The sequence below is a fragment of the Microcebus murinus genome, chromosome 16, assembly GCF_040939455.1.
Source record: "Microcebus murinus isolate Inina chromosome 16, M.murinus_Inina_mat1.0, whole genome shotgun sequence".
NCBI lineage: Eukaryota > Metazoa > Chordata > Mammalia > Primates > Cheirogaleidae > Microcebus > Microcebus murinus.
Window position 1 is genome coordinate 51,660,045 of NC_134119.1, and position 26,920 is coordinate 51,686,964.

The window sequence follows — 26,920 nt, forward strand, 5'->3', positions numbered from 1 at the left end:
CCGGACATAGAGGACACGCCACAGGCGGGGCAAAGAATGACGGGGTTGCTGTGAAATAAATAGTTCTCAGGTTTGGGAAACATCTGAGTTCTGAGCAGAGTGGGGATCCCTTGCTGGGCGCCCGGGGCTGGAGCAGGGACCCCGAAGCGGCCAGCCTTGCCGGCAGGACCAGAGCAGCCTGGAGTGGAGGCTGCAACGGACGTGCTCCCACAGAGCACAGAACAAGCCTCAAGAAGCCCGCGCTGCCCTGCACATGCAGCAATTGCCTGCCCAAGCAAAGCCCAACGCTTTTCACAGGAAAATAAAAAGAAAAACAGCACTCAACAGCATAAAATTTATAATACACAACGTCCAATCGCAAACCACCAGTCATAAAAAGACACTGGAAAATGTGAAACAAAGCCAGAAGATCAGTCAATAGCAGTAAACCCAGATTGTATAGCAATGGTGAAATTAGCAGACGATGACTTTAAAATAGCTATTATAAATATCTTTATTTAAAGGAAACATGAACATAAGTAGGAGAGTTATGGAAGATATAAAAAGAAACCAATGGAGCTTCCAGAAATGAAAAATACAGTTCCTGAAATGGAGAATTCCCTAGAAGGAATCACAGGAGATTGGGTATTGCAGAAGCAAAGATCCGACACAGCAATAGAAACCCTTTAAACGTAAGCAAAGAGAAAACAAAAAGACTGAAAACCATGAAAAGTGATTCAGTGATCCGTAGATATAGATCTGTCTATCTAAGGTTGGGGGGAGACCAAAAATATTCGAAAAAATACTGGCTGAAAATTTTCCAAACTTGATGAAAACTATTAATCCATGGATCCAACAATCTCAGTGAACCCCAAGCAGAATAAACAACAAAACCCATCAACTCCTTTGTGTTGGTCCATTTTGCATTATAGTCCATATAAAGGAAACACCTGAGGCTGGTAATTTATTTTGAAAAAGATGCATTTTGGTTCACGGCTCTGCAGACTGTACAAGTGTGGCACCAGCCTCTGCTTCTGTGAGGGCCTCAGGAAGCGCCCAGTGAAGACGGAAGGTGCAAGTGTCACCTGGTGTCACCTGGTGAGAGTGGCACAAGAGAGGGAGGAGGCAGTGCCAGGCTCCTTCCAACAGTCAGTTCTCATGTGAACTAACCGAGCGAGAGCCCACTCATTATGGGGGGCACCTTCGTGGGTCATCTGCCCCCATGACCCCAGACACCTTCCACCAGGACCCACCTCCAACTCGGAGGACCAGATTTTGACGTGAGGTTTGGAGGGACCAAACATCCAAACCATATCATCCATCATAATCAAATTGCTGAAAACCAGTGATAACAAAATCTTAAAAGCAGCAAGAGAAAAAAATGTCTACAGAACAAAAGAATGAATACAGACTCCTCATCAGAAACTATGTATGCTAGAAAACAACAGCACAGCATCTGTAAAGTGCCAAACAATACTATCTATTAAACAATTCAACATCAAGGAAAAGAAACCTTTTAAAAATGAAGACGAGGCGCTAAAGGGTATGGGGTTTCCTTTGTGGGTGACAAATATGTTCTGAAATTGATTCTGGTGATGGTTGCACAGCTCTGAATACACGAAAAACCAATGAATTGTACATTATATTGTATATGAATAAAATAAATGTCAGTAAAGCTGTTACCAAAAAAATGAAGAAAATATAAAGTCTGTTTTAGATACACAAAAGCTAGGAGAATTTGTCGCCTGCACAATAAAGCCTGCACAGTTAAGCCACAGGCGGTTTGTCGGCTGGAGGAGATACAAAATGAACAAACGTGAAAGCCAACCGTCGGCTGGTGAGAACAGTTAGACACGCAAGTCTGAGGTAGGACTGGTATGTGGAATTCAGAAAGAACTTTTACAACTTGATAATAAGAAGAACAAAAAAATTGGATCATAACAGGCAAAAGAATTAACAGAGACTTCACAAGAGAATAGACATGAATGACCAACAGATACATTAGCTAGGACTTCACATCCTTAGTCATCAGGGGACACAATCAAAGCCACAGTGAAATGCCATCATACGTCCGCTAGAGTGGCTAAAGAGAAAGATAATGATAAGTGTTGGTGAGGACACAAAGCAAAAGAAATTTTCATACACTGTTTTAATGCAAAATGGTGCAGCTCCTATGAAACCTAGTTTGGCAGTTTCTTATAAAGTTAAATACACACTTAGCATATGATCAGAAATCCCACGCTTGTGTATTTGCCCAAGAGAAATGAAAGCACATGTCTACAGAAAGATTTGTCGGCAGATGTTCTTAGCAGCTTTATATGTAACAGCCCCAAACTGGAAATGAACCAAATGCCCTTCAAGTGTTGAGTGGAATACCTGCTGTGGTTTAGCCACGCACACTCAGCCATAAAAAGGAACAAATTGTTGTATGTGCAACACGGGTGAACCTCAGAAACGTCGTGCTGCACAAAACGCCGAAGACTACCTGCACCATGATTCACTATGTGCAGTCCAGAAGAGACCAATCTGTCCATGGTGACAAAGCTGATCGTGGTGCCTGGAGCCGGGGGTGGGGGTGGGGGTGATTGTAGACAGTCACAGGGGACTTTTTGTGGCGGACAAAATGTTCTGTATTTTGGTCGTGGTGGTGGTTATGTGGGTGTGTGCATTTGTCAAGATGCACCTCAATAAAGTTGAATAAATAAAATAATAGCTACCTTGCTCAGCTCCCCACCCTGGCTGCAGGCAGTATGCTCAAGCTTGCCGTGCTGTATGTTCAGTGGATGAGTAAATGAATGAATGAATGACATCCCTGTGATGCAGGTGTTACTGGGACCATTTCATGGGTGAGAGACAGGAATTCAGAGAGGTTGAGTAAGGTGCTCTGGGTTACCCACCACAGATTCGCTCAGAGCACATCCAGGGATGGGGCTCCCACTCTGTCCCAGGGTCCACCATCCCGGGAGGCTGCAGGACTCCACGACGGGAGAGGCAGACCACAGCACCAGCACAGAGGGCCAAGCACAAGGCCTCAGAGGGCTGCAGAGGCCCCAGCACGGCTGGTGGGTGAGAGGACTGCAGGACCATCCCGCAAGCGGGGGCCTGGGACCCGGGACCCAGCTCATCCTGTATTTCTCCTGGGTCCCCAAGAGCAGGGATTGGCCAAATGGGAGCCCAAGAACACACCTGCTGCATGAACAAGGGCCCTGAATGCTGGCCCCACACAGTGAGGGGCTACAGCTGGGCTTTATCAGAGGAGGCTCAGCCCATCAGGGAGGCGGGGCCAGCCCCTCAGGAGAGAGCAGGCTGAGCTCAGTCTCCTGGGGGAGCGTCAGCCCTTTATTTGTGCATTCATTCATTCACTCACTCATTTGGCAATGAATCCACTATCTCTTGAGTGCCTGGGGTCTGGAAGCCCAAGAAGGTGTTGAAGCGGGGGGCTCGAAGGGGCACGTCCTGGTCCTTCTGCAGCCTTCTGCCTACAGAGGCACCAGGTCCTCTGGCCAGGCCGAGCTGGTGAAGGCAGTGGCCCAGCAGCTGCCAGCAACTCAGTGGCAGCAGGTGTCCGGGACAGACATGTCTCAGGGTGTGCTTCTGGCCCCTGTCTGCAGGAGGCCTGGCCTCAGCTTGCCAGACAGCAGCAACCCGAGCCATCTGTCACTCTTGAGAGAAGTCCTCAGAGCTGCAGGGCGGGGGTCTCCGCTGCCCCACACCCAGCCTCCCTCTAGGCACTCGATTTGGATGCAAAATTTAAGAGAGCACCAAAACTCAGGAATCAAGGTAAATGGTATTTTAATGCAGTAGTTTTAAAACTCGAAATCAACGCAAAACAATCTATTTTGAACAAAATACCAGAATTTTAAATAAAGACAGGATCTCATTGTATAGCCCCTTGACATCTCCAAGAACAGTGCCCTCTTAGGGGTCCATGCAGGTAAACCATGGAACTTTGGAGCCAGACAGGTCTTGGCTTGACTCTGGTTCTGAACCGTGTCAGCTGCGTGTCCTTGGAAAGTTAGCCATCCTCTCTGAACGCCAGTTTCTCTGCCATAGAGAGAAAATGAATCACATACCAACTTGGACAAACATGCTAAAGCCATTAAAGGAGGCATGCGTATAAGGTATCTACTGTAGTGCCTGGCGCCTGGCACATGGTGGGCGCTCAGTCAGCGGTGCCTACAGCCATCAGGATTGGACTGGCGTGAGCGAAGACCCTGAGCGGGCAGATGACAGGGCGGGCTTGGGGAGGCCAGTGTTGCAGGTAGCCCGACTGATTGCCATGTGCCAAGCTCCGGGCTGGCCCTCGGCAAGTCTTTCCACAGCCTCAAGCACTGTGATCCTGCCCGTTTGTACAGATAAGGAAACTGAGGCTCAGAGGTCAGTGACTACCTGAGATCCCACTAGCAGGGACACAGCAGTGCCCGGCAGGGGAGGCCCTGCGTCCTGGGCCCGTGGCACCCATTTCTGCGAGGCCCTGGGGGGTGGCCTTGGTGCTGTGCTTGGGGCCGGAAGGTGGGCCTGGCTGGTGACGAGCTCTCTTGTTTCAGGCTGCCCTTTCCACCCGGGGACCGAGTGACCTTCAACGGGAAGGAATGCATGTGCCAGAAGTGCTCCCTGCCCACGTCGCTGGGCAGCACTGCGCACCTGTCCCAGGGCCTCCGGAGTAAGTGGCACTGAGTGGTGTGGGGGCGGGTGCTGAGTGGCAGGGTGGGGTGGCCTCCGCAGCGCCTGGCGACGGGGGCCTGGCAACCCGGGCCCCAAAGCAGAGGCGGCCGCAGTGAGTGGCTGTGGATAGGCGCGAGGAAGCAGCCGGGGGCAGAAGTCTCCGGCTCTCGTGCCGCCACAACTTTGCACAGCGGCCCGCCCGCGTGCGGCTGCTGCTTTCCCATCCAGTCCCACTCTTGCTTTGCCTAGCCGCAGCCCGCCTCCTCCAGGAAGGCTTCCTAGTCTCCTTCTGGTCCCCTCCCTCTGGCACTCATGCTCAGCTCCCCTCGGTTAATTCCAGGCCACCTAGAAACCCTCTGGGGCAGCGTAGAGTCAAGCACCGAGCTCTGGGCTCCTGTGGTCAGGAGCTCTCGTGGGGGCTCAACACGTGCTTCCTGAACAAGAAAGTGGGAAGCCATTACTGTAAAAGGACAAAGGCCCACTGGACAGTCACAGGTTTGTGGGTGTGGGGCAGAGTGACAGCAAGGCGGGGCCAGCAAGGTGGCCTTTCCCAGCCCGGGGCTCATTGGGGCAAGAGACGGGATGTGGCACTGGGGGTGGTGGCCAGCACAGCAGGACCTGGCTCCCAGGTTCCTGCTGCAAAAGCTGCATTTCCGGAGCCCACCCTGAGTGCCGTGGTCACTGTGGTGTCCCCAGAGGCAGGGCCACATGCCCCAGGGTAGAGGAGGGGTTTCCACTGATTTCCAGAGCCAGCCCCTGCCTGCGGTTAATTCCTCTCCATGTCAAACACCTTCTTCCTCCCACCTTGTCCGCCATGTCAAAGTCTCTGTAGAGGTGACCCCACCGCCAGCTTGCTGGGAGCTCAGTGTCAGCTCTGGGAGCTGGGCATCGTTTTCCTCCATGAGACGAAGTGAAGCCTTCATCCTTTGGGGAGGCAGACTTGCAGCAGCACCAGGTGGTGAGGTTGTTGCTTTGGCCCTTGCTAGGAGAGTCCTCCATTCAAAACTTTCCAGCTGAAGCCTGGATTGATAGAATTTTTGAGAATTTGCTTCACAATCAGTAGTACTATTATAATTCAATATCAAATAGTAATCAAAAGCTCAGCAAATTTTAAAAGGGGGGGGATTGGTGTTATACAGTTTGTTCAGAGTTTCCTGGCAGCCAAAGTAAAAAGGGAAACATGATGGACCACAGAATCATCATCTGAGATTTTTTTTTTTTAGATTTAAAAAAATATCCTTGTCAAAAAAGTTTGCCCTTTCCAAATGTAAATTTATTTTAAAATATCAAACTTGCATTTTCAAAGAACAAATGCTCCCCTGATCCCCAGACGACCTAATAATTTAACCTGCCCTTCTCCCAGCCCATGGAGAAAATCCTGAGCTTGGACAATTTCTGTGCTTAGGAAACATTAACACCAATCACTAGCCCCTGGCTCCTGTGCTGATATCTACATTTTCCCACCCCTGCCTCCTCTGTCCCTAGAGTGCCTGCCAGGAGAAGCTCTTTTTCTTCTACAGTGGCCGTCCAAGGAGGTGTTCTTTGTTCTGAAACTTGAGACACAGGTGGATTTCAGTGGGTGGGTTGGGAGGGAAGGTACTCGGGTGAGAACAGGTACAAAGATTGGAAATCCGTGGAATGTGCTGGGCACACCCAGACCGTGCAAGTGGACAAAAGGACTGCAGTGTGGGCTGGAGCGTGGGAGTGATGCTGGCGAGATGGGAACCGGATGGCGGCCTTCCCCCAAAGCCGCACCACGGAGCATGTGTCCTGCAGGCAGTGAGGAGCCACAGAAGGTTGCTGAGTGGGGCAGTGCCAAGGTCGGTCCTGAGTTACTGCATAGCAGTGCAGTGCTCCTGGCCAGGTGGTCAGGGCCGGGCGAGGGGGTCAAGCCCTTTGCAGCCACAGACACGGCCACCTGTGCTGCTGCCCCTCCCTGGGAAAGTGGCCAGTGACTAGCTATTTCGGTAGGGCTCCGGCTAGGGTCCCTTGGCCCTGAGCTTCCCACAGCCACCCTGAGCCTGTGGCTTAGTGACAAGAAATGCTTCAGGCTAGGCCATGTGGTTCCCCTTCCCGGGAGGAACACGCCCAGCACCCCCACATGCCTGACCCCCCACTGCACCGCGGAGAGGCCCCTCTGTCCCTGAAGCTCTGCTCTGCCCCACAAGGCCCTCTCTGCTCCCCTCCAGGCTCCTCCCAGCTCTCCAGCACTGAGCCCATCGCTGGACAGGAGCTGGTCACCAGGCACTGGTCACAGGGTGGCCTTTAGAGAGGCCAAGCCCTGTGCTGACTGGGGGACGGCTCTGAGTACTCCCCAGGATGTGTCAGGGCAAGACATGGGCAGCGATGTGGGTGCAGGGTCTGCAAGGGGTGTGGGTGGTGGTCTGGAGAGCACCCTAGTGGTTTAGAGACACGGCTTGGGCTGAGGACCTGCTGAGAGGCCCCTATGGCCAGTTCTTGGGCTTGGCCACCTCCCAGCTCTGTACCTGCACTGGCTGGGTCCCAGCCTGGCTTGGCATGGAGTGTGGTCACACCTGGAGCTGGGACCGGGGGAGGCCCTGGTAGAGTCAGGAATGCAGGGGCAGGAAGAGGCATTTGCAGACCTGAGGTCCCAGCCCAAGGACAGGGTGACAGCTTTGCTACCTGGGCCATGGCACTTGGAGCCCCTATGTTTTCTGCTCGCATGAGGCTGCACAGGTGCTACGAGGGCAGTGGCAGGATCCGCAGCCTCCACCCCACAATTCCCCTCCTGTGTGAGGGTGGGGATGACCTGAAGAGCCAGCTCCAGGAGCCCCGCCCCTCCCCCCCCCCCCCCCCCGCCCCACACTGTGGCCCTACGTCCCCAGTCTAGCCAGGAGCTGCAGGCACCAGGGCTAACTTGGCTGTGCCTCATCTTTCCCCGTGGCTGCTCCGGGCTCTCTGTGCTCATCACGGCTCACGAATGAAATCTCTGGCCAAGTTCATGAATTCTCAGTCATTAAGTTTTGGAACTAGTTGGATTCCTCATTTCCAAAACTCAGTCTCAGATTGGATTGGGAATCTGAGCCTCTCCCTGATTCCCCAGCCCCAGTCAGACCTGAAGTGCTGCAGGGGCCTGGGCCTCGACCCCATTACCATATCTTCTGGGAAAGGGAGCACTTGGGAAAACAGGAAACTGGAAGGTTCTAGAAGGGTCATGTGGGGAAGAGAGCCAGGCCCAGGGTGCATGGCCAAATGGAAGCTCACTTTGGGGCCCCCTCAACCCCCGTCACATTATGCTAGGGACAACCTGTCGCAGACAGCATTGGCCTGCCGTGTTCGTCACACAAGATGCTGTACTGCTGTTTGCACCCAGGCAAAGCTGTGCTGAGCTCCAGATGTGTTAGAAAGTGGTGATTCCGGTTACCATGACGACATCCCTTTTTGCACCTTGCTCTTGTCTCCACATTGGCTGTTCTCTAGGTGACGGAAGAACGTGGTGGGCGGTGTGAGGTCCCCATCCCTCCTGCCAAGCAAGGTCAGGCTAGGGAGGGGCGGGAGCCCCAGTCCGGTAGGAGGCGGAGTGGTGGAGATGCCTGCGCAGCGGCTGCAGTGGTGACAGCGACAGCAGAGCTGGGCTGAAGAGTGGCTGTCACCACGCTGCATTCATTCCTTTATCGAACACGCCCTCACTCGGGGCCCTGCAGCCACGTCAGCTCTCTGGGAGGGCGGTGCTCTTCTGGTCACCATAAAGCGTGTCCCCACTTTACTGCAGTCCAGAGAGGTGAAGTGGCTGGCCCACGGTCACACAGCAGGTGAAGGCAGGTCGGGACGTGACCACTGCTCTCTGCACCTGTGCTCTGGCCACCGCCACAGCCTGGCGTGGCGTGCTGCCTTGGTGTGCCCACAACAGAGAAGCCACCCAAGGCTCGGAGCAGGGTTTCTCAGCCTCAGCACAGTCCACGCTTGGGCCAGACTGCTTCGTCGTGGGGCTGCCCAGCGCACTGCGGGTGCTTGGTGAGTGGTGGCCCTGCCCACTGGACATCTGAGCCCCCACCCAGCTAGTGACACGCAGAAGGGTCTCTGGACATTGCTAGATGTGCCCTGGGGAGTGAGACTGCCCCCAAGTAAGAGCCGCTGGGTGCAGAGCTCACAGATGTGGCCACGGTCTTCCCGTGGCTGAGAGCGCTGGGTGCAGAGCTCACAGATGTGGCCACGGTCTTCCCGTGGCTGAGAGTGCTGGGTGCAGAGCTCACAGATGTGGCCACGGTCTTCCCGTGGCTGAGAGTGCTGGGTGCAGAGCTCACAGATGTGGCCACGGTCTTCCCGTGGCTGAAAGCGCTGGGGGCAGAGCTCACAGATGTGGCCACAGTTTCCCCGTGGCTGAGAGCCCTGGGTGCAGAGCTCACAGATGTGGCCACAGTTTCCCCGTGGCTGAGAGCGCTGGGTGCAGAGCTCACAGATATGGCCATGGTCTTCCCGTGGCTGAGAGCGCTGGGTGCAGAGCTCACAGATGTGGCCACAGTTTCCCCGTGGCTGAGAGCCCTGGGTGCAGAGCTCACAGATGTGGCCACAGTTTCCCCGTGGCTGAGAGCGCTGGGTGCAGAGCTCACAGATGTGGCCACGGTCTTCCCGTGGCTGAGAGCGCTGGGTGCAGAGCTCACAGATGTGGCCACGGTCTCCCCGTGGCTGAGAGCGCTGGGTGCAGAGCTCACAGATGTGGCCACGGTCTTCCCGTGGCTGAGAGCGCTGGGTGCAGAGCTCACAGATGTGGCCACAGTTTCCCCGTGGCTGAGAGTGCTGGGTGCAGAGCTCACAGATGTGGCCACGGTCTCCCCGTGGCTGAGAGCGCTGGGTGCAGAGCTCACAGATGTGGCCACGGTCTCCCCGTGGCTGAGAGCGCTGGGTGCAGAGCTCACAGATGTGGCCACGGTCTTCCCGTGGCTGAGAGCGCTGGGTGCAGAGCTCACAGATGTGGCCACGGTTTCCCCGTGGCTGAGAGCGCTGGGTGCAGAGCTCACAGATGTGGCCACGGTCTTCCCGTGGCTGAGAGCGCTGGGTGCAGAGCTCACAGATGTGGCCACGGTCTTCCCGTGGCTGAGAGCGCTGGGTGCAGAGCTCACAGATGTGGCCACGGTCTCCCCGTGGCTGAGAGCGCTGGGTGCAGAGCTCACAGATGTGGCCACGGTCTTCCCGTGGCTGAGAGCGCTGGGTGCAGAGCTCACAGATGTGGCTGAGAGCGCTGGGTGCAGAGCTCACAGATGTGGCCACGGTCTTCCTGTGGCTGAGAGCGCTGGGTGCAGAGCTCACAGATGTGGCTGAGAGCGCTGGGTGCAGAGCTCACAGATGTGGCCACGGTCTTCCCGTGGCTGAGAGCGCTGGGTGCAGGCCGGCGCTGTCTCCTCTCTTTCGGGACAGGGAGTGGAGTGTGGGAAGGGTCTTGGGGGCACAGGTGCCTCCTGGACTCAGGCTGGGGTGCACCCTCTCCTGGCCCACTCGTTGTTCAGTCCGGAGCCCCACCACCACCTGCACTGGGCCTCCAGGGCTTGCAAGGAACAAAGGCCCTGCCCCTCGGGCCTCCTCTGGGGCTGGGACCCGCTCCGGTGGTTTCCCGGAGCTCCGCGGGCACGTGAGCAGGCGATCATTTAGGAAATGCAGAGGTCGACCCGCAGTGTTGTGGATGTCAAACTTTTATCCTCAAAAATGGTATGACTCTAGTCTCCCCAAAAGAGAACGACAAAGACGCATGGGAGAGCATCTGTGGAGCCCCTGGCCTACGGGGCAACTCGTGGCCTCGCTGGCTCCGCACTGTTCACCGCGGACGGGTGACACGCGCCCGCCTCTCCGCAGCTCCACGGGAATCAGCGCCGCCTGCACGCGCCTGCGCGCCCGCCCCAGCGGGGCCTACAGCGCTCGGTGGGACGCAGCAGGTGTGGGGCCCAGTGGCCCGAGCCAGGCCCGGGAGCCTTGGGCCACGGGGCCCTGCTCGGCCTGTGAGCCCTGAGTGCGCCCAACGCTGCGCCCTGCGAGCTCCAGGGCCAGGCCAGACGCCCCTGCCATCGGCTCCGCCCGGGACCAATGCCCGCCCCGCCACGCCCCCGCCACACGCCACGCCCTCCCCTGCACGGACACACTCCCCCACACACTCTCCCACACACACACACACTCCCATACACACACACACTCCCACACACACACACCCTCCCACACACACACACACTCCCACACACACACCCTCCCACACACACACACACTCCCACACACACACCCTCCCACACACACACCCTCCCACACACACACCCTCCCACACACACACACCCTCCCCTACATGGACACACCCTCCCACAAACACACCCTCCCCTACACACACACCCTCCCACACACACACCCTCCCACACACACACACCCTCCCACACACACACCCTCCCACACACACACACTCCCACACACACACTTCCACACACACACCCTCCCACACACACACACCCTCCCCTACACAGACACACCCTCCCTCACACACACACCCTCCCACACACACACCCTCCCACACACACACACCCTCCCACACACACACACCCTCCCCTACACAGACACACCCTCCCACACACACACCCTCCCCTACAGGGACACACCCTCCTACACACACACCCTCCCTCCCACACACACCCTCCCACACACACACACCCTCCCCTACACACACACACACCCTCCCCCACACACACACTCCCCCACACACACCCTCCCACACACACACCCTCCCCTACACACACACACACCCTCCCCCACACACACACTCCCCCACACACACCCTCCCACACACACACCCTCCCACACACACACCCTCCCACACACACACACCCTCCCTCCCACACACACCCTCCCACACACACACACCCTCCCCTACACACACACACACCCTCCCCCACACACACACTCCCCCACACACACCCTCCCACACACACACCCTCCCACACACACACCCTCCCACACACACACACCCTCCCCTACATGGACACACCCTCCCACAAACACACCCTCCCCTACACACACACCCTCCCACACATACACACCCTCCCACACACACCCTCCCACACACACACACTCCCACACACACACACACCCTCCCACACACACACCCTCCCACACACACACCCTCCCACACACTAGGCACACCCTCACTCACAGACACACACTACACAGACACCCCCTCACACACCGACATATCCTCACACTGACACACACACTCTCACACAGGCACGCACCCTCACACCCACAGACCCCCTCGCACACACAGACCCACAGGCACATACTCATGCTCAGACACACATTCGCGTCAAGACTCCGGGGACACACAGGCAGCTGTGCGCCCGTGCACACGGTGCCCGCGCACTCACACGGACCCCTGTGCAGGCGCAGACTCTCCCTGGCTCCCCCTCCTGCTCCAGCGTCTGGGCTGCAGGGCTCCCACTGTCTTCAGCACGCGTGACCCTGGCTGTGGAACCCCCGTGTAGCTGCTGGCGGGCTGTAGGGACCCTGGGCCACTGGCTCTGGAGGGCAGGGCGGGGACTGAGGCCCTGGACGCAGGGGCGTGTGAGTAGAGGAAGCATGGCTGGGGTGGGTACGAGGAGGCAGCCCTGGGCCCACTAGGCTGGTGGCCTTGCCATGGAGAGCACTGGTCGCCACAGGGGAGGACGGCAGAGGGAGGTCGATGGCTGGCTGGGTGCGGAGCGAGGAATCCCCAAGGCTGACTGGGGTCTGGGTGCGGGGCTGGGCTCGGGCCTCTCCCATGTGGCACATTCCCCCCTGGTGGGCACCGTGGGTCATGGTTAGGCTGAAAGTTCCCCTTCCAGCAGGAGACAAGCGGGGCCACCCAGACCCACTGTTGACAGAGCTCTGGTTGCCTGGACCTTCCCTTCCTGGCCGCCCCCACCCCGTGTGCTCTTGTCTGAGTACACACCTCTGCCAAAGCCACTCCAATCTTCTGGAAGGGAGGGCCTCAGTTTCTCCAGCTCCTAGCCCAGGATGCACGCAGTGGGCACCCAATATATGCAGGAGCAAACCTCATGATTTGTTTTCCACATGCTCCCATGGGCTGCCGTGTAGCAGGGTCCTGCCACTCACTGGCTTTGCAGTCTCTTCTGTCCCTCCCCTCCCGCTGCTCCAGGTGCCTTCTCAGGGTCTGGAGAGCCATGGGGAAGGCACCTCTTCCCCCAGGTCACCTTGCATGCCTCTGTGAGGCCCCAAAGGTGCCTCTCCGCCGTGGTGAGGATGTCTGTGTTCTGTTCTCTTTCTTCCAGGCTGCGGGGGCTGCGGCACAGAGATCAAAAATGGCCAGGCCCTGGTGGCTTTGGACAAGCACTGGCATCTGGGCTGTTTTAAGTGCAAGAGCTGCGGGAAGCTCCTGAACGCCGAGTACATCAGCAAGTACGTGGGGGCGAGGGCTCCAAGGAGGTCATCAGCTCGGGCTTCCTTGTTGGGGGTGGGGGCGAGCTGGGTCCAGCTCTTCTGCCATGTCTCCTGTCCCTCACAAGGGTGCTCTTGCCCTGCAGTTGTCCTGCAGGGGGCAAAGCAGTGTCAGCAACAGGAGCGAGGAAGACGAGGCCAACCCGTCTCTGTTGTCAGGGACGGACCCAGGACTGTGCTGTCTCCTGCAGGGCAGGGGCCCCGGGGCAGCTCCTGCAAGCACTATGTCCCCCAGATGTGCAGTCCAGCTGGGTGGTGGCTGGTTTGGGGGCAGAGAAGAAAGGTTTTATCAGGGGAAGTGGGGAGCCTTCTGGGAAGGTCATGGCCGTGAGCAGAGGCGGCGCGAGGCCAGGAGCTGGCGTGTCTCCACCCAGGAGGTCAGGAGCTGGGCCGGCTGCGGCCAGACAGCACCTGTGCGGGCGACGTAGCGCATGGGCTAGAGAGCAGCCGGGCTCCCTCCTGGGACGGAGAGGCTCTTCCAGCAAGTTTTGGGAAAGGCTGTGCTTGTTCTGATGCTCCAAAGGGGACAGGACCGTCACAAGAATTGACCGAATTGAAAAAGTCCTGCGATAAAATGCAAAGAACGAAGAGCACGAGCACACACACGCACATGCACACACATGCGTGAGTATGTGTGACGCGGAGTCTGAACAATGTCCCTGATGTCCCGTGTTAACCTGTGGCCGACTGCTCTCTAACCCTACGGGGCATCACCATGGGGGCACTGCGGGAGTAGACCTCTCTGTGCCGTTTCTTACAACTGCACAGAATCTACAATGATCTCAAATGGCTCATTTTAAGTAAAATCCCCACACCGAGGTGAGCTTGCACCAGGTGCAGGGCCTTCGAGGGCGTGAGCTCCGGCCGCTGTCACAGCACACGAGTGGGTGCGAGACACAGGAGAGGCTGGGATGTGGAATGAGGGCACCCAGCCCCCCCAGGCTGCAGGTCCTCACGCGGCGCTGGCAGCGCACGCACCACGCGTGTTACTTAGCAGCCTCCGGAGCTGTTCCAGAACTGACAAGGAGGGCGCTGGGGTTGCCATGGAGATGTTTTCCTTAACCTCCTGGGTTTGGTGCACATGCACCCATTTGTGGATCACGAGGCCCCAAATCAGCGGCATCTGGAAGTAGGTCCTAAGGACCTGTCTTGTACCTTCTCCCTCGCGTGGAAGGAAGGGCTGTCACCTCCTGAGCTGGCTTCTCGGAGAGCCGTGGGCCAGCTGGAGGCCACACTCAGAGAGGGGCCCCCGCCCCAGGTTCATGGCCCCATGCTGCGCCCTGCCCTGCCGAGGCGTCCGCGGGCCTGGTGCTGCCAGAGCTGTGAGGAGAGGGCGGCGCAGCTCAGCTCCACTCCTGGGCAGCTCAGGGGGTCGACCTTCTGTCGCAGCCGTGGGAAGATCAATCCAAATTGGAAGAACACGCCACTTCAGCAGTGTAAAGCGGGCTGTGCCGGAGTAACAGGGGCCCGCTCTGTGCAGGCCACCCCACACCCAGCCCCTGCTGGGCCCGGTGGGTAATGACAGTGGCCTTACTGTTGTGGGCAGGGGCCCACCAGGTGTGAGGCTCTGGTCCCACCTTCTCTTGTTTAGTGCTTACTATGATTTTCCCCACTTTGTAGGTAGGGAAGCTGAGGCTCAGAAAGGTTAAGTGACTTGCCCAGGGTCACACAGCTGTTATGTGGCGTTTGAGTCTGAGCCTAGTCACTTAACTACTGCCCAGCAGCTGCCGGCTCTGCACAGCACTGTCCTGTTCCATCGATCCCTTAGTAGTGAGCATGGAAGGCTCTGAATTCGCTGCGGGAGCCGCGGCCACGCCACCCTCCTGTCCGTGACGCAGCAGAGAGCTGTTTTCCCGGCAGCTCCTATGGGAGTCTCAGGGTGTAGGCAGCTGGCTCAGGGGCGGGGCCGGAGTGGCTTGTCCATCTGATTCCCTGACACCGTGGCGGCGCCTGGAGAGCAGGAGGCGCGCCGTGAACGTGCGCAGAGCAGATGCAGCCGTGTGGCCAAAGCCAGCCTGGCACCTGGAGTTCCTGGGAGCAGGAAGCACCTGCCTAACCCACCTGCTTGCACCTGGCCTTCTTGTTGTCCTGGAGCCTAGTCCCCAGAGTGGCTGCCCTGCCATATCCCCTTTCTGGCTCATGTTTTTCTAAGGCACCCCAGATGCTGATCTTTGGATGGAAGGAACTGGCAAGAGCCGGGTCTGTGGAAGCATCTCTCATTTCCCAGATGCGGCTGTTGCTCCCTCAGCCCAGCCTCTGCAGGCAGCCGCCAGCCCCTCAGCCCCCGCTGTGCAAGCAGCTTTGCCTCTGCATGCCTCAGTCCCTCCATCTGTGAAATGGGATGGTCTTCAGGGCTTTTCTCATGGGGGCAGGTGCCTGCATGCACCCGGTGGACACTCCCTGTTAGAGAGATTTGTTATTTGGAGCAGGAGGAGGTGGGCATGTCCCCACTTCGATGCAGACCCTCTGGCTGGGAAGAGTTGTCAGATCCTCGGGTGACCCTGCCGCATCCTGACCACCTGTCTCGCTGCAGGGACGGGCTGCCCTACTGTGAGGCCGACTACCACGCCAAGTTCGGCATCCGCTGCGACGGCTGTGAGAAGTACATCACGGGGCGCGTGCTGGAGGTAGGTCGGGCCCCGCGGCCTCGGAGCTGAGGCTGTACTGCCCCCTGGGAGTTACTTGAGGTTTGTGTGTCTTTGTGCAACAACCTGTCCCACCCAGTCTTTGCCTCACCCTCCTCCCAGCACCACCTCAGGACACCTTCTGGGGCCTGCTGGGTGCCACCTCCTCCAGGAAGCCTGCCTCACCCCTGTGCCACTTTTCAAACTCAGAGAGTCAGAGGGGGGAAGGACCTTGAGACCTTTTGGCCCAGCCTTTTGCTGTACAGGTTGGGACTCAGGTGTGGGGGATGGGAAGTGAACCTGGGGTTGGGGGGGTAATGCCCACGGCCCCACGGCAGGACTGTGTCCCCAGGGTGGTCATCTGGCAGGCAGGGTAACTGGCAATTATGGAGGCACTCCAGGTACCGACAGTGCTGTTTCTTGGCCTGGGTGGTAGGTATGTGGGCGTGTTCCCTGTGTGGACATCACACGTGCTGTGCACTTTTCTACGTTTCCTTCAATGAAATAAATCGCATGGCCCCAGGACCAGGCCCCGCCCACCCGGTGCGCAGGCCTGCCCTGTTCTGCAGGCTGCCTTGGCTCAGGGCTGGGGCTGGGACCGGCAGATCGACTGCCCCAATCCCTGGGTTGTCCCATGGTCCACGGGGAGGGGACAGATAACCAGAGGGCTCAGAATGGGGAGGGGCTGTGCACTGACCTGTGAGAGCCGCAGGAGGCCGAGTGGGGAGGAGGCTGCAGGAAGTGGGCAGGTGGGGGGCTGGGGCCCCTGGGCTGGACCTGTATCTAGAGCGCCGTGTCTGGCTGCCGCAGAGGCCGGGCTGCACAGGATGGCCGGGCGCTCCCTGGATCTCCTCTCCAGCTCCCACAGCAGGTGCCCAGCACCTGAGTGGGCTTCAGGATGCTTGGGTGGAATTGAACAGAAGGCACCGAGTTGCTTTTTTTCTGATGACACTTCACTTCTGAGGCACCTGGTGCAGAGGTGCACCTGGACCTCAGACCGCCTTCTTTCAAATGCCTCTCTTGGCCACACCCGTTCCGGTCTCTCGCACTGCCCTCCCTTCCTCAGGTGGAGACTCCCTCTGGGCCCTGGGCACGTGCTGTGCCTGGTGAGCCCGCGTGGTCAGGGCATCAGGAAGACCCCATCTCGGAGGGGCCCCAGCTCAGTGCTGGCCTGCTAATAATTGATGGGGCGCTCAGTGGCCCCCTTGACGGATTGGGAGGGTGGGGTTCACCTCACGTCTATGTAATGACAAGTCAGAATGGGGGGCTTGGTGCCTGGGAGTGGGCCCCTTGATTCATCGGGAGGGGACTGGCCCAGCTGCCAGGAGCAGGAGCTGCCAGGAGCAGGGGCAGAGCAGGTCTGGGTTTTCCTCCTCGCCTGTTGTGCAGGAGAAAGGGCCTTGCTGGGAAGATTAATGCTTTTGTTTTCGCCTCTGCCGGGGAGGCAAGTCTGCGTGGCTGAGTCGGCGGCGGGCTCTGCAAAGCTCTGAGCAGCCTCCGCTGCCTGCCGTGTTGCAAGGCGGGAGCCGAGGGCGGAGACGAGCCTGGCTCCGCAGAAGGGGAGCTGCCGCTGCTGAGGTGGCACTGCCTGAAGCTCGGCCCAGCGTGCAGGCGCCCGGCCAGGCAACAGTGGGCTCTTGGGAGCTGCCGGAACAGGTGACAGACCACTGGCTGAGGGTGAGCACATCCACCCTCACGGGGACACGCTGCAGGGAGTGGGTGGACTCGGGTCACTGTGCAGGTAGGAAGCCTGGCCCGCACCTCCCAGAGGCTGATGGGGCTCGCAGGACCCATGCTGCACGCAGTGGGTGGGTTTTCAGGGGCAGATCAGTCAGGTGTGAGGCCCCTGGGAGGCACTTGTCCCCGCACCATTTTGCTCCAAAGGTGCTTGTCAGCATCCCGACTTTCCTCTCTGCAGAGCCCTGGCATCCCAGGCTCCCCTGCCAGCAGGGGCCATCGCCTGCGCAGGGCAGGCATGGTGCCATCTTAAACACTGGGCGCCAGCAGCCCAGCCCGCTGTGAAATGTGCATTTGGTGGTGAAGTGGGGTTTCTCCTTCCCCCCTCCCTTGCTCACTTGTAAACACATAGCATCCACTGATGCGTGTTTTCCTGCAGCTGCCTGTCTCTGGGTGTCTGTCTCCGTGAGCCTGCTCCTTGCTGGGGTCCCCTGGGGTGTGAAAGGGGCTGACAACTGTGCCCCCACCCTGTGGCCAAGATACGATGCTGGGGTGGGAGGCTGCCGTGGGAGCAGAGGTGGGTGATGAGGCTTCCCTGGCACCTGGCCGCAGTGTGCTGCAGTGCCCACTCCTGGAGAGGGAGGGGTCCCCCCACAGAGGGGCCGGGACGTGGCTGGTGAATTCAGAGGGATCAGGGTGTAACCAAACCTGACCACAGCTGGACAAGAGGGAGGAGGTGTTGCCTACAGACTTTCAGGTCCTTCCAGGTCTGGGGCCACCTTCCCTCCAGGTCAGGTGATGCCTCCATGCAGAGGTGGGCCTGTGTGGTGGGGTGGGGGCTTCTTGCTCAGCCCCGCCCTCTGTTAACCCTGCAGTGCCTGGTGCAGCCTGTGCACCAGTGGCTGTCTCCATGGTAACAAGGAGCCCAACATCCCCTTGGGCCCACTAATTAATTCCTCCCTCCCCTCTTCTCTCCCTCCATCCCTCCTTTCTCTCTTCTTTCATTCCCCAGTCAGCCACTCACTGCATAGACCCTTCTTGGACTCTGTGTGTCTTACCCGGGGCTGGGTGCTGGGTTCACAGAAAGAAGGGGACAGGGCCTCTGCCCTGAGGAACGTGGTCTTGGGGGGAGCCTGCAGGAGAGGGTCTCACTCCACCCTGAGTCAGAGGTCACTAGACATTGCTCCATTTAAAGCCAAACCATCTCTTGCAACTGTGGGAGATTTGTTCACTTGCTTCCTCCTGCCTGCTTTTGGCTGCTTTGCACTGGATGACTAAACGTGGATGACTCTCAGCACCGAGAGAAAACAAACATGTTTCCTAACAAATGCAGCATCTCCGAAGGATAGAGGTAAAGTCAGCTTCTCAAGCCCCCAACTGCACTCTCTCTCTCTTTTAAAAGTAAGTGTGTTGGCTGGGTGCAGTGGCTCACGCCTGTAATCCTAGCACTGTGGGAGGCCTAGGCGAGAGGATCCCTTAAGGTCAGGAATTTGAAACCAGCCTGAGCAAGAGCGAGACCCCATCTCTACTAAAAATAGAATGAAATTAATTGGCCAACTAAATATATATAGAAAAAATTAGCTGGGCATGGTGGCACATGCCTGTAGTCCAAGCTACTCGGGAGGCTGAGGCAGGAGGATTGTTGAGCCTAGGAGTTTGAGGTTGCTGTGAGCTAGGCTGACGCTATGGCACTCTGGCCTGGGCAACAGAGTGAGACTCTGTCTCAAAAAAAAAAAAAAGTGTGTTAATTTTAAGAACACACTCAGAAGCAATACCCGTTTGTCATAAAATAAACAAAGAAAATCAATCCTAATGAATGCCACCACCCAGACCAACATTTAGAAGTCATACTTTTAGATTTGCACACACATGGACACACAGAGGTATACAGACACACACAACACATAGACAACACACAGACACATAGCACATACCCCCCACAGAGACACACAGAAACAACACAGACAGCACATAGGGAGACATGCACGCACACAAAACACATGCTGACACACACACGGGCATATAAACACACACATATAACACATACTGACACACAGGTGACACACAGAGACACAGACATGGACGTGCAGACACACCCCGACACACATGCTTACACATTGGCCCGGCCATCATGTTCCTGCATCACATCCGACCAGCCACGCAGCAGAGCCCCTAGTCCTTACCTACAAGTGTGGGTCCATTGTGTCCTCCACCACGTTCCCCGTCCCCGAGTCTGCGGATGCTGAGGCAGCGGTGCTAAGCCTCTTAAAGGCAGGACCTTAGAGCCTTGATGTGCAGATGTGCATGTGAATATCCACAGGTGGGATCCTGGCAGCTATTCCCAGACTGGTTCTGGTGGAACCCCTTTGGTCTTCTGGGAGGCCTTGTGGGCTCCCTGCTTCCTCATTCAGGGCATTCCTGGACAGCTCCTCTTTAGGCAGCACTGTTCTGTGGCTGGGTACAGTGGAGAACGTGGCCACACTGCCTGGCTGCCCTGAAGCTCACGCCCTAGATGGAGCCAGGAAACGAGGAAGAGGGAGAAGGGAGTGGGCTGGGGTGGCCACGTGCCAGGAGGAACCATCTCTGAGGCCTGCGAGGAGATGGGTGCAGGGCAGAGTCTGCGTGGGGAGGGCAGGGATGGGGTGCCAGGCGGGATGCTGAGCCCTTCTTCCCAGGGCAAAGAGCCCTGGACATACTGTGCTGGCCACTGAGCACTCCCTGGTTGCCTGGCCCGTGCTCAAAGTTTTCATTTGCTTCTCCACAAATTTCATTTTCTCTGCACACCATGGTGATTACGTCTTTTAAGATCTGGACTCAGTTCTGGAAATTCAAAAAGGAAACTAAAGCTCTGAGTTGAGCAGGTGAGTGCAGGAGGAGCAGCCTGGGGGAGCCGCCCACTCTGGGCCTGAAGAGCTGGCAGCATCTGAGCCAGATGGAGGGAGGGTGGAGGGAGGGTGCAGGGTGCAGCCCATGTGGCCTGTTGTCCAGTGTGCAGAAGAGGCGTTCGCTCTGAGATCTGTAGGTGGATTTGGGGAGGAAAGGGGCCACCTGCCTCAGGTGTGCAAGGCCCATCACAGAGGAGGGCTGATCTGTGCCCTGCACCCCTGCGAGGAGGGACCGCTGGCTCCACTCTGCAGGGAAGGAGAGGGATCCCAGAGCGCCGAGGCTTTGCCTCAGCTCTGTCATGCTGGGCTGCTCTGCACGTCTGAGGTGGGGGAGCCCTTAAAGCACTCCCTCGTGCCTGGCACTGGCTGAGCACCTGTGGATGCTCCGTGCCACCACAGGCTTTATTTGTGCTTCCCTGACGAGCCTTGTTCTGGCTCATTAAACATGACAGCCAATCACAGGAAGTCGCAAGATGTCTTTCTAAAATCATGCACTATAAAATCTCATGGACTTTTAATATAATTTTTAAATGCGAGCCATCTTGAGCCCTGCACGGGTGAGGGCAGGACATCTGCCTATCCAGCTAGCTGGAGGTGGCCGTGCAGATCTCCGCACTGAAACCTCCGGTTGCTGATGTTGCTGGCCCTTCTTGGTGGAAACTGGGAGAGATGAGCCCTCAAAGGACAGGGTATGGCCAATGTGCCAGTGACTGGGACTGGAACACTGGTCACTAAGAGAGAAGGCAGTGACAATGAGAAGTGATGCAAGTAGCAAGGACACTTTTCTCTTTTGACTCCATTAGCCATCACTGGCCACCTGTAACCCAATTGCTCCCAGCAGAGAGTGTGGGGTAGGGATGGGGCGACTTTCACCATATGGTTACTTCTGGCTAAATGCCCCTGGAGCCAGAGAGCCCAGATATCCTACCCCAGCCTGGAGGGAGGGACAGTCCTCTCCATTTTACAAATAGGGACCCCAAGTCCCAAGACATGACACCAGCCCAAGTCACACAGCCAGGAAGTGAAGATCTGAGCTGGAACCCGTTACCTCCATGGCCCCAGCCATGGGCCAGGGACAGGCCAGGGCACCTGCAGGCACATTTCCTCAGTCAACTGGACAGCCCCTGATGTCTCTGGGGCCTGGAGACACAGGCACCTGAGCCCTGTCTCTTCCCCACAGATGGAATGTTCCAGAACATGGAGCCCCCTTGAAATTTGGTTGGGCCATTGCCTTTCGCACTTTGTAGACAAGGGGTCTAAACTGTGGAGGAGGGGCTGGCTCCTGGCCACGAGGCTGAGGGCCTCCTTCCCATGAAGCCGAGGCTATGCAGTCAGTGGAAGGGTACAGAGGTGGCACTGGCTCTCACGTGGCTCACATGGTGGCTTTGTGGACCCCAGCTCCTCCTCAGCACAGTGAGCTGGGCACATGCCGTGTGTGTGTCGCAGGCTGTTGTCTGTGTTCTCAGCACATAGTAGGTGCTCTACACCCCTCCTTCTCCATGCCCCCACCTTGGGTATGGGAGGAAGGCTGTCTACAGGGAACAGTGTGCTGGGACCAGGACTTGCAGGGCTCAGCCACCACTGGTGGCTATTGTGTCCCCAAGGCTGGAGGATGTCTTCCCAGGAGGCAGCTCCCAGTCCCATGGGTTCTAATCCTGGCTCCTGCATGTTTTGATGTTGGCCTTGGGTAGGTCTCCTGCCTCCCTAAACCTTGATTTCCTCGTCTGGAAAGTGGGGGTGGAGAACAACGCCCACCACACGGGCTTGACCTGAGGATGAACTTGAGCAACTCAAGGAAAGCACTTAGTGCGATGCTTGGCTTACGGTGGGTAATAAGAAGTTACCCATCTGGGTACCAACCTTTTTTTAAAAAAAATTGAGGTGAAATTCACATAACATGCAATTAACAATTTATAATGTGCCATTCCATAGCCTTTGGTGCATTCACAATGTTGTGCAACTTCCACTTCTCCCTGGTTCCAAACCTTCTTATCGCCCCGAAAGGAAACCCCCCACCCACTGAGCAGTCACTCCCCTCCTCCCCCCAGCCCCTGGCAACCACTCATCTGTTCCTGTCTCTGGATTTGCCCGTTCTGGACGTTACATATGGAAGGAATCTTGTAAGTGGCCTTTTGTGTCTGGCTTCTTTCACCCAACGTGTCTTCAGTGTTGGTCTGTGCGTGGCAAGTGTTGGTACGCCATTCCCTTCTGTGGCCGGATAATGTTCCCTTGTACGGATAGACCAGTTTCTTTGTCCATGATGGACATTCGGGTTGTTGGACCTTTTGGTCATTGTATAATAATGCTGCTATGAACATTCATGTATGAGTTTTGTGTGAACCTACATTTTCATTCTCCTGTTCTGTTCTTGTTTTCTTAAATGCCAAGGAGTGGGATTGCCAGATTGTATGGTAATTATGTGCTTAACTTTTTGAGGGACTGACAAACTATTTTCCATTGTAGCTGCATTATTTTGCATTCCCACCACCAATTGTACGAGGGTTTATATTTCTCTACATCCTCACCAACTTTTTATTTTCCTTTTTTGTTGTTATGATAGCCACCCTGGTGGGTATGAAGTGGTGTCTCCTGTGGTTTTGATTTGCATTAATAACAATGATGTCAAACATCTTTTCATGTACCAGTCAGTCATTTATATATTGTCTTTGTTTTGCTGTTGAGACAGAGTCTCACTCTGTTGCCCCGGCTAGAGTGTCGTGGCGTCAGCCTAACTCACAGCAATATATATTGTCTTTAAAGAAATGTCTATTCAAATCTTTTGCTCATTTTTTGATTGGCTGTTGGTCTTTTTGCTGTTGAGTTGCAGATGCTCTCTGCATTTTGGATACTACAGCCTCATCAGATATGTGATTCACAATATTTTCTCTCATCCTTTGGGCTGTCTTTTCGCTTTCCTGACAATGCCCTTTGATGCACAAAAGTTTTTAATGTTGATGAAGTCCAATTTATCTGTTTTTTCTTCTGTTGCTCATGCTTTTGGTGTCAAATCTAAGAGTCCATTGCCAAATCTGAGGTCACTGGGATGTTTTCTTCTGTAGTTCCACATTTTTAGCTCTTACGTTTAGGTCTTTGATCCATTTTGTGAGAAAACTCTTTTGTTGGCATGTAACACACAGTGCAGGAATCGTACGTGTGCAATTGATATCTTTTCAGAAACTGGACACACCCATGTAACCAGCACCCAGTTCAAGAAGGAGACCCTGCCCGATGTCCCCAGAGGCTCCCGGGGGCCTGTTGGTTACTGCCCCAAGAGCACCTAACAACGCACGCTGTTTTGTGTGCTTCTGAGCTTCACAAAATGGGGCTTGTGCTCTTGTGTGGCTTCTGCTTAATGTCAGGCCGTCACATCCTCCACGTTGTTCGTTCCGTGCATGAGGGTTGAGGAGTGCCTTCGTCTGTTTGCAGCTGCCTGTAACAGAATACCTGAAGCTGGGTAATTCATAAAGAAGAGGATTTGTTTCTTACCACCATGCAGGCTGAGGAGCCCGAGGCTGAGGGCACATCTGGCGGGAGCCTTCGTGTGGGCGGGGGCTCTGCTGACCCTGAGGTGGCGCAGGGTGTCCCACGGCAGAGGCTGAGTGTGCTGGCTCAGGTCTCTCTTCTGATAAAGCCACCAGTCCGTCTCTGTGACAACCTGTCGATCCATGGGTGGGCTAATCCACTCATAAGGCAGAGTCCTTGTGACCCAGTCAACTCTTGCAGGCCCCACGTCTCAGTACTGCCACACTAGGATTAAATTTCAATGTGAGTTTTGGAGGGGACAGATATTCAAGCCATGGCAGGGAGCATGTGAGGGTGGGGTCCATGCCCCAGGGTTGAGACCCATCCCATGGAGTTGGGGACTGCCGGCCCCCAAGGCGTGGGCTTAAACTGCACTCAGGGGCCAGACTCCTGGGCCCTCATGCCAGCTCCGTCTCCTACCTGCTGTGTGACTTTGCTCAAGTTCTTTCACCTCTCTGTGCCTCTTATGAAAGGTGAGGGTAATAATATGCTTCATAGCGCTGTTGAAAGGATTAACCAAGTTAATATGTGTAAAGAGCTTCTTGGCACAAGCCATAGAGACAGCAGCCACTGTTGCCAAGGGGAATTCAAGCCTGTCATCTTGGAAACTGTCCCCAACAGAATCAGAATCTCTCCGATTCACATGTGGACGTGCTGCGTAGATACGTGGTGTAGACAGCAGGCTTTGTGTGCTCTGTAGGACATGCCGTCTCCCGTGTGGCTATCGCAGAACTCCTGCCGTTAGTAGTCATGGGACAGGCGGGGCGGGGGGTTGTACCCCTCAGTGTGAGGTGAGGGCACCTGGAGGAGGTGGGCGTGAGGACGGGCTGGGGATCACAAACTCGGGAATTTGCACTCGGGTCGTTATGAATGCGGTGAGTCACCAGTTACCTCTGTGAGGTTGTTTTCAGGTGAATTTTACTTCTAAAAATACTGAGTTGTCTCAGTCTCTCGTCCGCACCCCAAGGAGAGCCTGCCGCTCTGACCACTCGGTGTCCCGGCGACTGCAACCCCGAAATGACGGTGCGCCCTCGCTCTGGGGCCGATGCTGGGGTGTGCCCTGCTGTCCTGACCGCTGCCTGGCGCCAGCGCCCTGACGGCGGCCCACGTGCCTGGGAGGCACCTGCGGGGCAGGGGTGGGGGCGGGGGCGGGGGTGGGGGAGCGAGCGAGTGAAGTGGCTGCACCTGTGAACACGGGGCTGGAGCGTGAGTGAGGGAAGCTGAGAGGAGGAGGTGTTGGGAGAGGTGGAGAGCCTGCAGGGTGGCCTGGGGGCTGCGCGGGGAGGCGCTCCAGGTGGAGGGGCCAGCTCCGGCCACGCCTGGGCCTGAGGCCGCCAGGAGTGGGCAGCGTCTCGCTGTGGGAGGGGTCCCTTCGCCTGAAGACTCAAGGGGCCTTGCAGTCGGCCGGAGGTTGGGCGAAGAGGCCACCTCAGGCCCCACACAGGAGAGGAGGGGTTCTGAATCCTTCTTTCCAATACTCAGGGGCCACCATGGGCGTGTTTTCATCGTAGGGGAAGGTGCCAGTAGGCATAGAAGAGAAAAATGAGAGTTTTGGAATGACCCCGTTACTCATTCCAGAAAGCGATTACTACCCTTCAAATTCAGTAGTAATTATGAATCCTCTTCCCATTTTAGGGAAGGAGGAAACATAGGGACTTGGCAGCCACATTCAGCTGCAGGCTACGGCCCTCTGTTCTCCAAGGTTAGGAAATGGGCCCTGCAAAGTGACATTGGATACAATATTCAAGGGCATTTTTTTCTCTATGCAAAAATAAGCCAAACCAGGTACTGTAATTTGTTTAGGTTATTTCAGTATTAATGTTTGTAACCTAATTTAATGGAATTTAAGAGTTATAAAAATCAAAAATGCTAATTGAACAAATTGAGCAATACAGAGATGCAGAAAGAAAATTATTAATCATTTTCCATCCCACTTCTGCAGTCCCTCCTCCTGGGGAGAAAATGTTATACGCAGGCGAGGAGACACTCAGGTGAGGGGGACCAGGCTCCTTCCTTGATGCCTGCTAAGCCCCGGAGGAAGCTGGACGCGGGTCTCCTTCCGGTCTGGCAAGTGCAGCTGGGCCTTGCTCAGGGGCACCCTGGGTCTGGGATCCATGGAAGGGTCTTTGGTCCCAAAGGTTGTGGGGCCATTTGGTGTTTAGCACACCTTCCAGCACCCCCTGCGCACCTGTGCTATGTCCAGGCCAGGTGCTACGGCCAGGGGACATTTCTCCCTTCAGTAGAAACACCCCTGCTTTGTGCTTCCTTGCAGGCGGGGGAGAAACACTACCACCCTTCGTGCGCGCTATGTGTGAGGTGTGGCCAGATGTTCGCAGAAGGAGAAGAGATGTATCTTCAAGGTAAAAATAAAAACATGCTGTTTAGTGCCCTGGAGCAAGAAACTGTCACGCACTGGGTCCGTGCCGTGTGCTGGGCAGGAGCTGGTTGGCCCCGTGTGTCGTCCTGCTAGTTTGGGAGCACCCAGGCTCTCAGCAGAGCCGGCAAGGCAGGGTGGGGCCCAAGGGTGGCTTTGTCAGCTGCCTCACCCACCGGCTGCCCTCAGCGAGCCTGAGATGGGTGTGATGAGAAAGGACTGGATGAAACATCAGCTCCCACAGTGTTAGCACCTTGGGTCCCAGTAGCAAAACTTAGACAAATATAGTCTGTTACGTATGCTGTCACTTTAGGATTCTTCTAGAGAGCCTCCCAGCCCAGAGTCCAAGTTAAGAGTTGAGGCGTTTCCTGCTCCTGCTGCACCCTCCCTCTGTCCGGAGCGGTAACAGGCCGGGCGGGCCTCCGCTGGCAGGGCTGAGGCCTTCCTCTGCAGCAAGGGCGGCCTGCCCGGCACAGCGTCGGGGAAAGGAGGGTTTTGGAGGAAAACACTGACCCCCTTACGCATTGCATGGCATTTTGTGGGACCCCCCCCAACCCATTCACCATTAAAAAATTAATAATAATAAAAGGAGGGGTAGCCTATGACTGCCGGATCTGAAGAAAAGACAAGGCTTGACAAGGATCATCACTCCCCTTCTTCCAGAGTAACCTTTTTTTTTTTTTAGCTCTTTGCTTCTCATTTTAACAATTAAACTGGCATTCCAATAATGGCATTCAGCCACCATTTATTTCTTTACGACGTATATGGCAACC

At 56.4% G+C, this 26,920-nt stretch overlaps 1 protein-coding gene across 12 annotated transcripts in view; it reads left to right on the plus strand.

The window, feature by feature from the left end:
• Window positions 1-26,920, plus strand: part of ABLIM2 (actin binding LIM protein family member 2) — a 147,245-nt gene that overhangs the window by 51,685 nt on the left and 68,640 nt on the right. For all 12 annotated transcript variants that reach the window (XR_012912438.1, XR_012912436.1, XR_012912432.1 and 9 more), the window contains exons 4-7: window positions 4,527-4,642; window positions 12,900-13,026; window positions 15,599-15,692; window positions 26,046-26,133. Coding sequence is in view for 3 of the 12 variants with exons in the window: in XM_075992932.1 (XP_075849047.1) it covers window positions 4,527-4,642; window positions 12,900-13,026; window positions 15,599-15,692; window positions 26,046-26,133 (425 nt within the window). In the remaining 9 variants the exon portion in view is untranslated. The remainder of the gene's footprint in view (window positions 1-4,526; window positions 4,643-12,899; window positions 13,027-15,598; window positions 15,693-26,045; window positions 26,134-26,920) is intronic.